Below are 19,298 nucleotides of genomic sequence, written 5' to 3' on the forward strand. Positions count from 1 at the left end.
ATGGAAGAAAATTATGCAGCATTTTGGGTTTACTCTAAAATGTCATGTATATACAAATGTTTAAATGAATTTTTTTTAAAGTCAAAGAAACTGCTGGTTAATACTATTTAAGTCTCACTCCGATCATCTTTTGAGTTATTTTTAAAAGCGTTCCCAGTGGTCTTTTAATTATGATTATGCCATTTTTAGAGAAATTCAAATGTTCTATTTTAAGCTTAATTTTCTTTATTAATGTCCTTCATTATGAGAAAAATACTAAAAAAAAAAAAAAACGTGTCAAAACACAATTGTCATTAGAGTGGATCTCTAGGGATCTCCCTTTCAAAGCAAGATTACTTTATGTGTACTTTTCCACAGCATCTAAATATATTATCTATATACTGGTAGTTGCAATTTTCCATTCTGGAAAATTTAGAACAATTATGTTAAATTATATTTTATGTTATTTCATAGAGTTGAGAGACTATTTTAGTCTGTGTGGTTGATATGTGTCTTTATATAATATTTTTCATACCTGAAGGAGTGTACAAACACAACTTTCCTGCGAAATACGATGAAGATAAAACAAATTATTCAAATTCCTGTTTTGTTTTGTTTGTTTGTTTCATTTTTTTTATTCCTGTAGTTTTACAACTCATATTTTGTCATCTTTATAATACTTCATTTATTACGTAAAGAGCGCCAAAAAACCATTTTTGGTCTTTTGTTTGGCTAGTTTCAGTGGCTCGGTGTGATGGGCGCTGTCCAGGGTGCTGAAGTCACATGGCCTGTAGCGTACATCTCATTAAAGAGGCAACAACTCCTGCAGGATATTCCCCTCAGAGGTGTTCTACAATGTCTCTACGCAGAGTATTTCTGTTTGATTTGGATTAATCTTAACAATAAAATGTCCCATTACTGCTGCTCTGAGAGCCTAGAAAAATCTCTTCTTTAATTTATCCGTGATGACGACCCACCGCTTTAAAACGAGCAGGCTGCGACGTCAGCGCCGTTTTTAAGACGTATGGGCTGGCCGTCCAATAGCCTGATCGGGGCTTTACTCTGCCGCCCACACACAGGACTTCCTTCTGGAGAGGGCCAGCGTAGATTGGGGACATCCAAGCCCGCAAGACCTTCACCAGAGTCTGCTTTTTCTGCTCTCACCTGCAGCATCAGGCCAGCATCGCCGTGTAGCAGTCATGTCTGTGGCGGGACTGAAGAAGCAATTCCACAAAGCCACTCAGGTAAAAAGCCGCGCCGCTGTTATATGATGGAGTCCTGCATAGTTCTGTAGTGACAGCGCGTGATTTTTTAGGTTCAGCTTTGTTTTTTGCAGCGATGAGAAATCCGTGCGTGTCAGAGCTGAAGCTATGCGCGCCACCTGGTTTGGCGCTACCATCAGCTGTACTGAGAGGGTTGTGGTGCAGCACTGCACCAACACTTTCATGCATATATCATTGCTCCAGTCTGCAGCCTTCCCGTCACTTTGCGGTTATTCAATGCGTGACGGGAAGACACCATCATTAGCATTCCTGAAGCCTGTGTGGCCGTCTGGGAGCCAGATGGCGCACCGATGGGATGGAGAATTGCCTCTTTTTTTTTTTTTTTGTACCCTTCAGATGACATTCCGCACAGGAGAAACCCCCGCAGAGCTGCAGCTGCTCGCGCTTTGAGCTACACACGTTGTCTCCTTGGAACATAGGTGCTTTAAATCCCTGCTCCTTCCAGCCAACCACAGAGGGGAAATCCGACCCGTTCCATGTTATGCAATCATTAAGTGCCGCCTTGACGGAAATCCACTGCTGCCAAAGGCGGCAAGCCTTGACCTTGGCGCACTCTGAGCGCACTCTATACGCCCTTTTTGCGGTTTAACAGATTCATTCAATCATATTTTCTGCATCTGATTGTGAGCCGCCTGGTATCTTCAACCAATGCTAGATGAAATATTTTGTTCCAAGGTTACTCAGAGGTATTCTTGTATATATGGTTGCATCTCACCACGTCTGTAATAGTTCATATTTTTGGCTAAGATTTTTATTATTATTATAAAGTCTTCCTTAGTAATATCAAATCAGAAAAAACAAGTGATCTGTTACTGTGGTTTTTAGCCACTTCCGTGGCTTTAAAGTTATTTTTTATGTCAACTTGGAGCATTTTGGTTCTGAGGGAAGGAGATGGGTAGGTCGCAGTGACAGTGACAGACGGCTTCAGGCACGTGGAGCTTTAGTCACTCACTGGTGAAGCAGGCTGCCTGTCCTCATCTACTAATCCCTAAAAGGACTCCTACCAGTGGTTTTGTTCTTAGATGAATTACAGCCACAAAGAGGAATGTAAATGGGGCTGGTTGATGATTTAAAAAAGAAAAAGTGCTGATCAATAAGGTGATTGGTCCTCATTGGTCGAATTCAATGTTTCTGTGGCAACCACCCTCTCAAATCAGGAGTGAGCTTGTTGGAAGGCCACAGCCCTACCACTTGAAAGAGGACCGCTGGAGAATCTGTCAATCATACATTTTGAACGTTCATGGTGGGGGCCAGGGGCACCACATACTTTTATTGAGGTATCTGATTGGCCAATTCATACCTTGAATAACTTACAATAAAAAAAAAATTAGGATTAACAAGAATATGATAAAAAATATAACAGATCAAGAATGGTTATTCTGACATATAATGACTAAGTAATAGCTGTTTATTTCTCTATACAAGTCTATGGGGTTTTGGCTTCTTGGAGCCGGCAGGTACTTCCTGTTTGAAATGCGAAGGAGAGAAGTCCCTCAGTCCAGTTCTCTTATACAGTCAATGGAACCAAACCAGAGAAGACTCAACAGGGTTTTCCCACATCCCAGGAACTGCCACCCCTCAACTTGTCTGCATCTGTACTTCCTACATTAAACAACCGAAAATATTTCCTAAGTCATCCGAAATCCGAATACTGTACCACCAGAATGCCAAAGGAGCTTACGGAATAAAACCCTCCCTCAGAATCAGGGTGTTAGCATATGTGTCCTATCTCAGTGAGTAATTTAAGGAAGGAAAAAAAGAAGAGTGAAAGAATGAGACTTGGCCATCATGCCTCAGCATTACTAAGTTAGCTCGGTCACCAGTTAGCATTCCTACCAAACATTCTTACTCAAACAGCCAGAATCATCTGACCAGCGAGCTCCAAGCCTACCAGATATGCCAATTTAATAAAAAGAACAGCTTGCTTTTCTGTTTTTGGTTCTTTTGTTTCTGAGCTGTTGCTGAACAGTTGCAATTTATCTGTTGGGGCTCACCTCAGTCTAAAAATATCTAATGTAAGAAAACCTTTTGCAGAGTTCTGTTTTGCCACAAAGACTGATCAAAGCAAGACAGCTTCTCACTCAATTTTAAATGATTCCACACTGAGTTCACTGCACTCCCTCTGGAAAATGAAAGGTTGATTTCTCTTCATACAGTACTTTGAATTTTTGTCATTCCCATTTGGAGTTTTTATTGGATTTAGATTATCCAGTCAGAGGATGCATATTTGTAAAACATGTATTTAAACATAAACCATCCTAGCAAAAGAGAAGTTAACATTTTTTTTAAGTTTTAGCTCCAAAACTCAAACAAAACACAGGTTAGTGGACAACCATGGGTTCATCAGTACATGTGTGCTGAACAAAAATGGCCTGGTTATAGATTAGGGTCTGTTCATCCCAGTAACACGGTGAGATGACAGAAAAATTACAGAATAAAACGACTTGTAAAACATACATTTTCTGGGTGACAGTGCGAACTTGTCTCACTAATTGAATAAGGTTTGTTAAGTTTATATCCAAAACATGTAACGTCAACAAGACATTTCTGCCCACAGAACAGCTGCTCACTGGACATATTTTCTCTTTTTCTGACCATTATCTGTAAACCCTAAAGATTGTTGTGGGTGAAAACCCCAGTAGATCAGCAGTTTCTGAAACACCCAGACCAGCCCGTCTAGCACCAATAACTATGCCGCATTCAAAGTCACTTTTCTTAACCATTCTGATGCTCGGTTTAAACTGTAGCTGTAGCCGTCTTGACCATGTCTACATGCCTAAATGCATTGAGTTGCTGCCATCTGATTGGCTGGTTAGAAATGAACAATGAAGTTGGAGAGATGTGTCTAACAAAGTGACCATTGAGTGAACATAGGAACAGAAGTTCTATTAATGCTGTTTCCAGTTTGGATTTTGGTAAAACACAACTGAGATTAAAGCTGTCTTTTTTATATTTTGTTCCTAATGATAATGTCACACTGATGTCTAAGGTGCTGAAATTACAGTTTCTACCCAAACAGAATCAGAGACTGTAAGACCTGAAGAGCCTTGGTGGCTGAGAAAATGGTTCATTAGCGACCATTTTGATCTGCTCTAAACTACAGGTGTGTATCGGCAAGAGTCTGGCGACACAATACGTATCCTAACATTGTACTGGAACACTTTCTTTTTTGCTAAGAGTATGACTTAGAAACAAATCTACCTGAATATCAATGTGCCTTTCATTAAAATAAAATGGTAAAATTAATTTTATTTAATGATGACAATGTTAAGCACTGCAACTGTATCTCACATAAGTTGCTTTTACCCAAGCAAATTCATAGTGCTTTTCTTTTGGTAACTTAAAATATATTTGTTCTTAAAGGGAGGGGTCAAAATAGTCTGATTTCCACAACAAAAAAATTTTCAGCATAAGAAAAAAGAGAATAAATGTACCTTAAGCAATAAGGTTCTAAAAGTATGATTGAGGAAATAAAGTGCTGTTTACTTTCATTATTGCTTAATGTAGCTTCTTCAGTTCTTTTAAACAGTTCAGGAGCCTGAACGGTACTTCAAAAATAAAGGAGAAAAAAAATCACCAATTCTTTCCAGAAACATTAAAGTGAGATGAAGCAGCATGACAGGGTGAAGAAGCGCACTTTAATATGACAAAGATGCTTTATTTACATGACAGTCTGCATTGCACCACTGCTGCTCTGCTTTCTCACATGCAGAAGTAAACACAGATTTAAACGCTCATAGCCACGAAGTTGGCCTTTTTTCAGACCTTTTTACACTTCGCTCTGATCCATCATTTGCAGAACTAGACTCTATTGCTGTGATGTTCTGCAGAACTTTGGCTCACTTTGCCGACAGCATTTTGGCCGATGCTCCGTGCATTAGCCACTGTGCAGCTGCACTGCTTCTCTTGTTCTTATCTGAGCCCACTAAAAAGCACCAGAATCCCCGCTTTTATATGATACTGACAGCAACATGCCACAGAGTTTTACAGAGTTATACCCATTTTAAGTAAAAATTAAGTAGTGCATGTCTCATAACAACAAAACAAGCTGATTCTCGCAAGATTTTGTTGTTGTTTTGTGCGATGTAGAGCTGCTCAAAGAGCCTTAGTGTGCTCTGCTGCCAACCAGCGGTCTGGGGTTTACGTGGAAAACAAGAGTGAGACGCTGAAGGACACCTATAAATAATTAAATAAATATCACCCTGACAGCATTTTATATCGACACAAATATCACCAAATATCGATCTATCGTCGAATCGATTTTATTCCCTACACCCGTACTCTAAACAAATTTTTCTCAATAATCAATACTTCATTTTATCAGATTGGAAATAGATAGCCCCCCCCCCCAAGTGAGTCATTCCAAGGCAGCACAGAGTGTGTTAACTCAATGCGATGAGTCAGTTGTCACCAATTAGCCGGGGCTGCTCTGTGTCCCTGCAGATGTTCCTTTACAGCTTCAAATGCTTGGAGCCACACAATGCATCTCTGTGTTTCAAAGATGATACAAGGTGCGGCGTATGAGCACGAAGAATTATTGGTGTTGCGCTTGGAAATGAAAAGGCAGAATCTGCTGTTTGTGGTTTTTTCACAGCTCCGTTAGTGCTTCAGTCCCAAAGTGCTTCTTCTGGCTTTGAGCGAGGAATGGGTTGTCTCTGTGGTATTCGGTCGTCTGTTCCTTAACATTACACACCCTCAAACAAAACACACACACAAATACCGCCTTCAACCCCACCCCCACCCCACACCCCTAGTGGCAGACGGTTCCCTTCAACCCCTCTGTTCTCAAGCCTCAGCCTTGTAATCCAGATTTATCTGCAATCTGGCCACTTGTTCGCTGATATATCCACTCATGCTGTTCAGCCATTCTTCCTCCCACCACACTCCGATGGGAGGTGGGTCAAAAGATTATTGGTTTGATGAAGTTCAAATGAATTTCTCTAATAAAATTGGATCTGTACATTTTCCAGCTTCTAATATCAGGTGTTTGTTTGTTTGTTGGTGTTTTCTTAAAAAAAATTGATGAACAAAGTCGTGATTTTCTGTTTTAGAAACTAGTGTTTATTCTCAGTCTTGTTGAGGAGGCTTCCAGTGCTTCTTGATCACATTTTTTTTTTAATTTTCCAAAAGAAACGTGAATGACACATGATCAGCTTTAACATCTTACATAAAACTGGGTAACTGACACCACAAACTCTATTTAAGACGTCACTCCTTTTCTTTTAAGGACATCAGGCGTCAATGTAGATTATTATTGTCGTTGTCCTTTTAGGGAGATCAGAGATTTTGTCTTTGACTAGATGTACTTTCACCAGGAGTCTATTCTGTGTTTCCTCTATTGCAGGGGAGTTTTTGTCTAAACACAAGCACTAATGATAGAGTGTCCTCTCTTCGTCTCAAGTTTCAACATTGGCGTGAAGGCTTCTACTTTACCTCCAAGTGTACAGCAAACGTCTCTCTCCTAACGACTGCAGCAAATGTTCTCTTGTGGTTATAGAACCTTCGTGGAGAACGTGATGTGTGGACAGCACAGTTTGGTGGTGCAGATGCTGCACAGGACAAGAACATCCGTCCATGCTGGATAATTGGCTGTCGGTGCCACCTTTCCAGAGATTCTTACATAATCTAAATCTGTTTGGGGGTTTTGTTACACAAGGAAGTCCTAAGAATCTCCAAGACAGTTCCGCCTATTTATATACACTAATTCTTTCTTTTTGCCTCTGAATCATTTAATGAAGTAAACCTTTCCCAAAAGCTCGATTTATATTCAATTGATTTTATGGAAAATCAGTAGGTAGATAATATTCAGATAAACTTCAATGCTTTTTAAAAACGTGGTGCAGTGGGAGTGCGCACGACCCCTTGATTGGAAGATTGCAGGTTCAATTTCCGCCTTGCCTGCCCCTATGTCGAAGTGTCCTTGGGCAAGAAGGAGGGTCTAAGGGCATGGATGCCCAGTTAAGCTTAGACTGTTTACCGTAGTTTAGTTTAGTCAATACCTATTAATTTTATTACTTCATGTTCTTTATGATTTCATCTTTATGGTAAGAAGCCCATAGAGACGACTAGTATTGTAAAATTGGGCTATATAAGTAAAATTGAATTGAAGACACTGAACCCCAACTTTGCTTCTGGTGGAATGTTGGCACCAGTGTTCGGGAAGGAGGTACCAAAACCGTTCGGCCTTGAACCGCGTTTTTTTTTTTTTTTTTATTGAACACAATACAAAACAAGCCTTGAACCTCCGTTCGGGGTCCTGGGACTAATGCTGACGTCACATTATGTGATTGGCTGTACATTGGTCCGCTGACCTGAACGTGTCAGATAGTGTTTGGTCTGGACAAATTACGATACTACCATAGAAGAAAATATTATGAAGTCAGTTGTAAACAAACATGCCTTTATTATTGTTATGATTATTATTAAATGCATGTTCGCTTGTAGTTTTTTTAATCTGTGCGCCCAGTGCTTTATTATTGGCAGAATGGACCCGGAAGAACAACATTTAGCCGTGCTAACAACATTTTCAGCCACGGCTGAACTTAAACTGGAATAACAAGCGGATTGTGGCAACACGTCTTTATAAATATTACAAAGAATATTATCAGACACAATTTATGAGTGAAAATAACTTTAGGTTACAAAAGGGAACGTGAAATGAAAATTTGTAGAGCCCAAGCAGATCTCGACGCTACGTAGTTTGTCCAAGTGGGGTTACCATAATGTGACGTTACCTGCAGTCGCAAGGACCCCGAACGGAAGTTCCAGGCTGAACGGTTATGGTACCTACACCGGCCATTAGTGTGTGAATGTGTGAAGGGGAAGGGGACTATGACTATAAAGCACTTTGGGCCTTCAAGGAAGGTAGAAAAGTATACACCATTTAATACGTTAAATTAATGGTTCAATAGGCAGATTCTTCGGTTATTTCTATAGTTTGGAGGGGAAAAAACATCTTTATGAAGGTAGTTTTGTGATGATGAAGAAAACAACCAACCAAACTGCTCTAAAAAATCAACACATTTTCTCACCTGTTTACATTTCAACCTTGATGGAATTTATCTTCATTTCTACAGTTCCATGTTTTATTTACAAACTATGAGTTTGAGCTGCTATCAGGAGGGGAAGGCTGGATGCAAAGTGACTAAGGAAGGAAACAAAATGTCATTGGGTTTCAGCTTCTGCAGCTTATCTAAATAAAATGTTTTCAGCTTTACCTTTTTTGGTTTATTTTCCATCTATCTGATCAAATCTACATGGGTTTTATAGATTTAGGCGTGCAAGTTTTTTGTTCATTACATAAACTGCAGCATCTATGTAAAAAGGATAATATGAGGTTTTATTTTTAGGGTTTTAAGCGACTGATTTGGAGGTCGGTCGGGTTGCAACCAGCAGTTTTATTAGTGCTGTGACTCACCCTGACTCACTTAAAGTTTATGTAGACGGTTTAGTTTGTGATGCATTTAATAATATTTGGAGCAAAAAAAAACGAGTTGGATTTTTCTATTCCACACCACTTTTAGATTGAGCACTGTGCTAAACACATCTATTGTATGGACACAATTTTTACACTTCAGTTAAATTTTTTTATTCAATGATGCACTAATTAATATTTTTTAAGCATTTTTTGATGCACCTAAACTCACAGTTTAAAGTTTTTTTGTTTTTTTTACTGGCTTGTTTCGACAATGTGGTTGATCTGGGTTCCAGGTGTGCTCAAAAGGACCCAATCTTTTTGTGGATTCTATTTGGTGTTGCAACAGAAAGCTGAGAAATGAAGCCATCATGGTGGAACAGATGTACAAACAGCTTGAAGTCTTGAGTTTGCTCTGTGTGGAGATCCAGTGAACCGTTGCCACTCTACAGCGGCATGATTGTTGGAGTCTACTTCAGTCTTACTGTCGAGCAGTTATCAGATTTGAATGGAGTGTGCTCCTGCTGCTGGTAATGCAGCAGTGATGCTTCATTTTATCCTAAGCTTTGGTCTTACAGGAGCTTTCCCTGAGTGTGTACTGATTATCAATTCCTAGTTTTTAGTCCCTAGAAGAGTTGGTTTTCATATTGATCAGAAATAAAATTGTTTAAGGAGGTTTTTTCCACTGGACTGAAAAGTGTGATCTTACATTTCCACATTGCCTTATAGAAATATGGATGCAGCCTGCATGGACGTATGTCCACGCAAGCTTGGGGACCATGTGGGGTCCTTGGATGTTGCTGACGCCTGCGGGGCTCCGGGGCAGCAGATTGTGAGTCAGTGACTCATCCAGCCTGGATTCTTTTTGGAAGTACTGCAGTGCAGCGTAAAGCAGATCCAGCTGGGAGATTACAAAGAAGAGAAGGGGGGGTGAAAGAGTTAGAGCAACCAAAAAGAGCAAAAAGGAGGGAAATGCTTGAACGTGCACTGTAGAAAGTCAGATGGTTGAAATTAAGTGGTACTGATTATGGAAATTGATACACGTGGAGGAGTTTTTCCTGCCAGGATGGAGAAATGATCCTGCCAACTTTACACTTTCTGATATTTCAGGGTTGTTGTTTTGTTAATTAATTTCTTTCCAGGTAAGTATCTGGCTGTGTTATCTCAGTCATTCACCTTGTGGATACAAACACGAAACTTGCGTGAAGACCAGCAGTGCCGGATAATAGCTGTGCTGTTTCACTTCATTCATGAGTCTCCAACAGGGAAGAGAAGGAGCTACAAAAACCGTTAAAGTGCTATTACCCATAAATATGTGTGCTGCATTCTGCACAACATTATTACAGTAAACCTGTGCAATGCCACATCATTTAGTTCCATTCAAAACCACAGCAGCTACATAAAAAGAAATGTTGCTGCATTTCCTGGATGTTGGCAGGGTTTAAAATCTGGCTTCTCTGCTGAGCAGATGAGTCCATATGTGATTGGGACGCGCCATACTCCCTGAAGGAAGTCCTCCTATTATGAGTCCAGTAAACCTTTCTAAAATACAGCTGATGAAAAACCTTTTCATTTGGTATGCTCAGGTTGTTAGTTAATCTGATGTTTTGTGCATTTTAATGAAGCTGAATCTTAACTTGAACACAACTCTGGAACATGGTGGATCACATGTTTTCAGTCTTTGTTAAAAATCTAGAATAGCCTGAAAGAGTCATTTTCCACACAACAGACAAACACACAAGACAGCTGGCACCTGAAATTAAGCCTCCTATATCAGCGGTGTTTTCATGGCCCTGGTGCGCCCGACCTCTGGTTGGAAAAGCCCTTTGGACCTTCAAGGAAGCTAGAAAAGTGCTATATGCCATTTACCATTTACGCCATAAAAAAAACATTGTTCTTTTACAAAAGGGTTTAACACTGTGTGTCCATGTTTGATAAAAATCCTGTCAAGCCTTCTCTAAGTATTTTCTAGTTTTTACACTCTCCTCCATTATTTGATGGCTTGGTGGAGCCCGATCATCTGAAACGGTTCTTTAGTCAGAACTAGGAACTTGTGGATTCCTTTGTTTTATGTGGTTCTACCAGATGTTTCAAATGTCTACATATCTGAATATTTTTCTTAAAGGGGGACTTTTGCCATGTTTAAACACAATGTTGTTTGGTTTTTATTTAAAACTTGCAGCTTATATGTTGTGCATGTTGTTCTAGTTTTTGAGCATCCAACGCTGCCTTTCCTTGTGTCTTCCTTTTCTCTCCTTACTCTTCTTCCTCCTGCCTCTGCCTCTGTCTTAACATCTGTATTCAGGCCATAGATGATGTTTAATTCAGAACTTGAACATTATGTATTCCGAGCATCAGCCACTGCAGGAGAGATAAACGATGATGTGGTGCTGAAGAAGAAAATTCATTGAAACCGTTTTTAAGCACCAGATCTACTGTTAGAGAGCCATCAGAAAAATAAATACCTACTAATAATGGTTGACCTCCTGTAAGCAATAATGAGTCTAAAATGTGACTTAAAAGCCTGCAGTTTGTTCTCCTCAGAGCGTTTTACCACCTGATATGAGCTTTTGTTTAGGCTCAGATTGTTCCATGACTATGATAAAGAGCTCTGTAATTGAATTAGCTCATCCGGATGCATTTCCAGCCTGAGTGGCCACACTGTGTATATTGTGTCTATCTTGCTTTGGCGCAAAAGGTCGTTCTCCAAACTGAGGTCGTGAGCCAAATTGTGCGGCAAAACAGTTACTTTCTCAAGCAAAGCATTAAAGTACCGTACATGAGGACTCTGTACCCACATAACGCCTTTGGTTTTCATTTTCACACCGTGCACCAAACCAATTTTCATAGAAATATGATACATAATGTGCTAGTTTCTTTAGTCTCACACTGAAAGAGCATACTGAATTTACTGACTGAAAGGATTTAGGCAGAAATGTGATTTTGAAGCCTGCAAAATTACAAACATACTAATTAAAAATCTAAACACGACTTGTGCCATTTTTTTTTAATCTTAAATATTTTTTGTATTATTTTGTTAATGAAAAAATCTCTGAACCACATAACTCACTCATTTTTAAAGACCCACTGTGATGAAAATCATGTTTCTATTTTTTTTAACATGTTCTTGTAACATTTTCTTATGAAGTTAAAGTACCATTAAATGTCACACACCTGGGTGTGTGACAGGTGTGACATTTGTTCTCCACATTTGACCCATCCCCTAGCGGAGCGGTGAGCTGCAGACACAGCCGCACTCGGGAACCATTTGGTGGTTTAACCCCCCAATCCAACCCCTTAATGCTGAGTGTCAAGCAGGGAGGCATTGGGTCCAAATTTTAGAGTCTTTGGTATGACTCAGCCTGGATTTGAACAGCCGACCTTCCAGTCACAGGGAGGACTCTCCACCCCAAGGCCACTGAGCTGGTAATATTTAAGGAAGGAGGACATATATATGAAAAAGTTAAGCTCAAAATGCAGTATTTTTTTATTCAAATCATTATGAAGCTTGTAAGATCCCTGGTCTGCTCCATTCTGATGCTTTCCTTTTGGACAGATAGATCCATGAACGTCTTTGTTTTCCTCGTCTGAGCTGACATCTGGCTCAAAACTTTACGGCTGGATAGCTCAAACATTGCTCGCCATTTTTGTTGCACTGCTAATGTTAAGAGTGTAAACAGATAGATGACAGGAAGAGGCAGCAGGGCTGCTTTGCACCAACAGTCTCGCCCACAACTCAGAGATGAATTTCTGGTGAGCTACTGCCGCTCTGCAGAAACTATGTCATACAAAAACAACTGTTTTTTTTTCATTTTGGCTAAAAAACAGCATAATTATAAATAAAAGACAACTGGAAAAAGTAAATCAAAAAATGATCAGATTGAGACTTTGATGGTGATTATCACTGTTATGAGTTGGGTTTTTTCATGGTTATGTGCTGATTATTTTGAGTTTCCAAAAATGTTACAAAATAAAATAAATAGGAAACATTAGTGAGCAACAAGTAAAATATAAACCTTTGCTGAGCAATGTCCACTAATCTCGTTCTGCATTATTATTAATTTTAAAGTAAAAAAAGGAAACTTTTGTAACATGAATATGTCCCAAAACGATATGTTTTCCTTTTTACCACTGTCAGAGCTTTGTTGCTGTTGGGGTTTGTGCTTTAAAACAACCCAGAATCCTCCTTGTATTTGTAATTTTGGGAGCACTTGTTTTCTCTCCACTTCATGTGTGAGCAATTCCTTTAAAAGGCTTTAGCTTTATTTTACTCTTTACCTGCACATTTTTTTAGGTTTGTTGAAATTCATGAAATCTATTGAGATTGTAGTTTTTGTTGCAATGAAAAGGTTCTGTTTCTTTAATTATTTAAACTAAAAGAGAAATAGTAAAGATAATACCATGAGCGGACCACCATGATAGGATTGAAGGATATAACATCATAAGAAGAAAGTCATTTAGAAAATTTAAGGGAAAAGCAGCAAAAGAAAAGAAAAAGGAGGCAATTCCTCCTGTCTTTCGCTCAACGGCTGACTGTCACATGATGTGACAGTAATGGAGGAGAGGCAGAGAGCATGCCTGAGATGGGAAAGGACACTATGTACTTTAGCATCCCGATTATCAGAAAATGTTGTTTGATCTTAACCTTGGACACACATGAGCCCTCATGAGCAGACATCATCCTCGCAGCTGCTGTAGAGCTCAGCCTGAATGGCTTGGCGGGGATTATACCCAGTTTAATCAGCAGACAGTGACTTTGCATCATATCGGAGCGGCGTGCCACTCAGAATTAGAGCAGAGTGGTTGTAATCTGGGAAACGTGCTGCATGTGCCCGACGAGACCACCATGTGACAGGGTCAGAGCAGCCTTGTTTGTGTTTGTCTAAGCCAGGCCATCTTTTCAGGTGGATTTCATTTTGATGCTTATATTAGCCACAACCATCATCTTTTTTCTTCTTCTTATTCCTGAAGGTTTAGGAGGATGTATGAAGAAAACAGATGCGTTTTCTATAATCCACTAACACTTTCACATCAGGTGTGTATGCTTGTATAAACACACCAATGCTAATTTGTGAACCATTTGTTTGCATTTAAGCCCTTCTATGACAACAGCTTTGCTCTGTTTAAATATCTATCCATCACCTCCATGACTTGCAGGATTTATCTTTCTGGTAAACAAGGTCATTTTCATGCTCTTAAGTCTTAACATGACAAACACCACCCACAGTGCACACACCAAACCATTTAAGCCTTAATTTCATTGCAAATGTCTTTTATCCAAGAATAATGCTGAATATTCTCTATGTTCTTCTTTGAGACTCTATAATCAGTTTGTTGTCATTTCATTATTGTTTACATGTTGCAGTGAGTAAAGAAAGAAATTTTGTCATTCAGAAAAAACAAGGGTAGGGAATTTTTTTCATGTTTCAGCTTTAAAAGTTTATATTTTCAGAACCAAGTTGTGTGTCATCAGTGAAAAGAGGATGCAGCCCTGTGGAGCGTTGGTGCTCAGGGTGTTGACTGAGAACGGGTTCATCCTCACCCCCACGGATTGGATCCGATTTGGTCGACGCCGCACAGCGTGGTGCTAGAAACCAATGGGGTTTCAGTTAGATAACCAGAAACTGGGGGGTCGTTGCATGTCCAGAAACAGATCTTTCAGGCTCAACAGTTGTACTTCAGAAAAGGGCGTTCTTTTGAGGGGCAGATGCTGCAAGCGGTTGAATGTTTTGTGGCAGTTTGGAGACCTTGGGGTGCAGGTACCATATAATATGTCTTGAATGATGAAACAGAACAGATCTGATTGTACTGACAGTGTTGAAACACTGATGCCATGTTCTGCAGCTACATTCTCGCTGTTTCTACATTCTAAAATGGAAATCATGTTGGCATCTATTTTATACACGTTCAAAGTGAGGCTTACACAAGTTCACTTTTTGTGAGGTACTATTTGAATTTATCATTTTGTATGCATCATGTCATTTATCTTACTGTGTCACACCTAAAAATACTGATAATTGATGGATTGACTCAAATGATACTTTTGACCTACTTTTCTTGCTGGAACAAAAACATCATCTCTTTCAACTCTCTAAATTTAATCTCAGGGGAGGCCGTAGCTTTCAGCAGTAATGAAAGGATGATTGTCACACATTGGCCTGTTAGGTGTTTTTGGTTCCAGCTGAGTGTTCTGGTCAGAAATAGATTGAGACACTTTGTCAAATGCTGCCAATTTGCAATTTCAGTAATGAGCCTTTCAGTGAAAACAAGAATTTTTTTGTGTGTGTGTGTGGTTTTCTATAAACATTTATAACATATGCTGATTTTCAGCCATCAGGAGAATAGGATTCGAAGGATGCAAAGCTTGAATATAATTTGTGTTTGGCTATACTGTAGTCTGTTAAAAGCAATCACTGTAGAGATAAATTTAGGGCTGGGCGGCATCTATATAATGGAAAGTCAGCTTTACATTACATCCACAAAGTGTTTAAGTTTTAAGTACATTTTCTGTCAGGAACTTAATGACGTTTGGAACTCTACTGATATTGTGCTCAATAATTTTCAGAGTATTCAGTTATGGTTTTGATCTATTTACGGTAAGTGTTTTTCAACAGGTGTGTTGTTGGAAATGATTCAGTTTCACCTAATAAAGCGTTGACTATTGCCAGAATATCAGCCCTATGGTCATGATCACAGTCTGTAGAAATATGCAAGTTCCCAAATTATGTTTTTCTTTTTCTTTTGTGATTCTTATTAAGACATTTTGATAAGAATGACTGTATATTGTTTTTATAGTCTGTAGAGTTTCTTTTTTTTTCTTTATTTTGATTGATTGATTGCTTTTATTTATTTAAGTGTCATGCACTAATGTGCCCAGCGCACACGGGCTTATATGACACTGAAAGACAAAATACATAAAGAAACATGCCCGTCACAAAAATCCAATAACCCCCTAATCAGAGTCTAACAGAATACAAAGTGTCCATTCTTATTTTCCATGCCTTTGACACAAAATTTGACAAACAAAAAATTTCATTTTCAAAAAGCCAACGTAAGATTTTATCTTCAGGTAACCAAAACAAATCAGGTAATTTCTTTTCTATCACCCCATACATAAAAAGTCTCTGTTTTTCGTACAAAGGAAAATAAAACAAAAAATGAAATTCATCCTCCACCACTTCCAGCTCACAGACCTCATAGAGTCTTTCCTCCTCAGGAACGCCTTTAAAGCGCCCTACTTCCACCTGTAGGGGGAGCACTCCTGCTCTAAGTTGAGCACATAAGGATCTTTGACCTCTTTTTAAGTTGTACTTCACAAATGGCTCAGCAGAAAATGTGTCCTTAATTTGCAAATCTGTTCGTAATTTTGGTTTTTGAAGCAGTTTCATTTTCCATTCTTTTTCATAAAAACCAACTAAAGTTTCCTTAACATTATCTATCTTACATTTCAACCAATTAAAAATAATGATTGTAGGTTCACAGAGGACAGAAGGTTCAACACATCTTTACACCAGGGATAAATATGAGCTCCAATCAAATATTTTACGTGCAAGTCTCTCTGCAGGTAAAGTCACCAGCCGGTTCCATAAAATGTTTGGTTGTTTGTGTGCTTTGGGATTTTTAGTAAGGAACAAATGTACTTTGGCTCAAAAGAGATTAAAAACATGGATCATCATCATAAATTGATGTAGTTTCAGAGTAAAAGCTAATAAGTAATACGAAAAAAATATTAAACGTGCACAATTTCATTTAACCTAGACTGGACTCAAATGTAGCAGTTACAGATTTCTTAGGTTTAGATTTGGAAAAATGTCCACAAAAATAATGTTAAAGATTTGGTCACACTATATAATAATAACATCTGTTTTATCTCGTTAACAAATCATTAATTAACTGTTAGTTATTAAGTTATAAACAACTTGTTGAATAACATTTTAGGATTTACAAATGTGGCATATAAATGGACAGTTGCTAACTAACAAGCTGTTAGTTAATAAGTTCTAAATGACCTGTTAACTATATATTAATGATTTATAACTGTATAATTAGTAGATCACGAAGAAGTTGTTAATAAATTACTTTCTAAAGACTTGTTAAGATTAAAATAATATTTCTTATATATGTTGTCAGGAAGTTTTTTTTAAGTTGCAGCTATTCCTAATTTATTAACTGTTTGTAAATGAGGAAACGATTCAAACTTTACTATAGCATCCAAATAACATATACAAGCAAATAACTTAATAATCATGAGGAAATTTTACAAAAGCAAAAAAACACTTAAGGACCTTTTTAGAAACCGTCACATAGATGTTGGAGGCAGTTATTTAACAGGAGAATTTTAGGACCTTTGACTTTTGTAATGCAGACATCTCAGATGTTGTTCTGACATTCAAAAATAGATGTTTTCTATATTTCAAATTTGAACCAATTCAAGATGAACTCAATTACTACTCTGTTGATTAACAGAAAAAATAAATGTAATCACTTTTATTTTCTTTTATTTTTGGTACTTTACCACAATTTAAAGACGGGTGCAAGTTTAAATAAAATACTCTTTTTTCTTAACCACTAAGTTATACATTTCTGCAGCTGACAGCAGTATTCCAGGTGTCCTCGTAGACCTGCTGTCATTCTCAAAGGTAGGAAATGTAATCAGAACAGTGCTTAACAGAAAGTCAATATTATATACAGATTGTGTTTTCCATGTTTCTGAGGTCATTCCAGCTGGCAGCTGTATTAATTTTTTTTGTTTTGTTTTGTTTTGATTGCAGGGATTTAGATGCTGTGATAGAATGTTCTTGATAGTTTTCTCCCTCTGTTCCATTGATTTTTATATAGCTGCACCCTCTCTGGTTCCCGCGGGATCCATTACTGATCTGTTTCTGGGTAATGACAGCTCGGAGTTTCACGTTAAAGACATTTATCATTATCTACAATGATAATGAAACTGCTTTCATCTCGGGCAGCTTGATGGATGTGGAGCTGTTGCTGGGTAAAAATAAAGGATGTTTGCTGGCAATGTGGGCCTGTTAGATAACAGCAGGCTCTTGTTTGTACCAACATAGTTTTTCTGCAGGCATGTGTCTTGGTGCATAAACTCTGATACCTCTTGTATTAAATGTTTTGTTTTTTGTTTTTTCATATTTAGCTAAACACATACAACGTGATACTGGCAGAATGTAAATTATTTTGTCAATATATCCTTTTAGCATTTTTTTTAGTTATTGTTGAATATGTGTATCAAAGCAGTTTAAAAAAAAAAGTTTATGAAGACTCAGGTTGAATTGAATCTGCTGTGTCCAAATTCCCTTCCAATGCTCTACTTTTTTTCCTGCAAATGTGACATCACAGGTTTCATAAAGTAAAAACCGAACCTCATTAGCATATATCAATAAGCAGGGAAGGATGTGAACAAAGGGCCCTACAGGGCCTTGGGTTAGCAGGGCCCTGGAGGGCATTGGTCCAGCACCACCTGTGAGGGGCCTGATGGAACAGGACCCAAAAGAGCGTGACAGGCGTTGTTGAATGACAAGGGACATTCAGCAATGCTAACAGCTTATTTTTAAATTTTCACACCATAAAAGATCTTCGTAAAATGATATTATGATATTTAATGATAAAATATTTAATGATATATAAAGATATTTATTAGGTTTTTACTTTGGGACATCTGTGACGTCATATTTGTTGTTTAGAAGAAAATAAATAAAAAGTAGTGAGACTGTCCAAATTGCTTTTAAAAACCATGGCACTAGAAAGTCCCACTATATGTAGTTAGGGAGTAGGAAGGGAATTCAGACATAGCCAGTGACTTAGGCAGTTGAGCAGGTCGTCCAATGATCGAAGGGTCAGCGGCTCGATCCCCGCTCCCCCCAGTCAACTGTTGTTGTGTCCTTGGGCAAGACACTGCCTCCAGTGTGGCTCCACTGGTGTGTGAATGCATATGAATGTCTGGGTGATGGTCAGAGGGGCCGTAGGGGTGCACTGGCAGACACGCCTCTGTCAGTCTGCCCCAGCTACATCAGTAGCTTACCATCAGCAAGTATGTATGAGGAGTGAATGAAGAATGGACACATTGTAAGCGCTTTCAAATTTTTGTTTAGTGAAAATGTTCAATTATTCACAGTCCAAAGCATTATTTGTTTATTATTTTGTGATTTTTTTTCTTCAAACTTCATACTACAAACTTTATTGCTGATTTTTGGTTAAAAACACAAAGCGCTTAACATAAAAGCAGATAAAATAGTCATAAAATATGAAAATTATTTAGAACAGAAAACATAGGACAATTACACACAGATGGGACCCCTCCCTCACCAGATTGCTCCCTTCACCCACCCAGTTCCCCCAGTACAACCCTGAACAAAAACGAAGAATTGCAGCATAAAGAAAAGTCTGGCTTGGTACGGATCATTACCACAGCGCCCGCACAACACAGAGCAGGCTAGGGCCCACTCCATGGCTATAAGACCACAGAGCGGGACCCCAGCTGGCCCAATGAGAACAAGCATTGCAGCAACAGCACCCCCTGCAGGCAGAGCCGGTAGTGCCCCAGAACAAAAGATCCCCAAGAGGAAGTACTGGATTACCAAACATCAAAATAAAATTTTTGATAAAATAAC

The 19,298-nt window shown here is 38.7% G+C and overlaps 1 protein-coding gene across 4 annotated transcripts in view; it reads left to right on the forward strand.

Annotated features, from left to right (window-relative positions):
• Nucleotides 1-771: 771 nt before the first annotated feature.
• The window catches only part of sh3gl2a (SH3 domain containing GRB2 like 2a, endophilin A1), a 40,284-nt gene continuing 21,757 nt past the window's right edge, over nucleotides 772-19,298 (forward strand). For all 4 annotated transcript variants that reach the window (XM_078943544.1, XM_078943546.1, XM_078943545.1 and 1 more), the window contains exon 1: nucleotides 772-1,223. In XM_078943544.1, coding sequence (XP_078799670.1) covers nucleotides 1,179-1,223 — 45 coding nt within the window. In that variant the 5' untranslated portion in view covers nucleotides 772-1,178. The remainder of the gene's footprint in view (nucleotides 1,224-19,298) is intronic.

Source organism: Oryzias latipes (assembly GCF_053564925.1).
Source record: "Oryzias latipes strain Hd-rR chromosome 1 unlocalized genomic scaffold, Olatipes_Hd-rR_3.1 chr1_Y".
NCBI lineage: Eukaryota > Metazoa > Chordata > Actinopteri > Beloniformes > Adrianichthyidae > Oryzias > Oryzias latipes.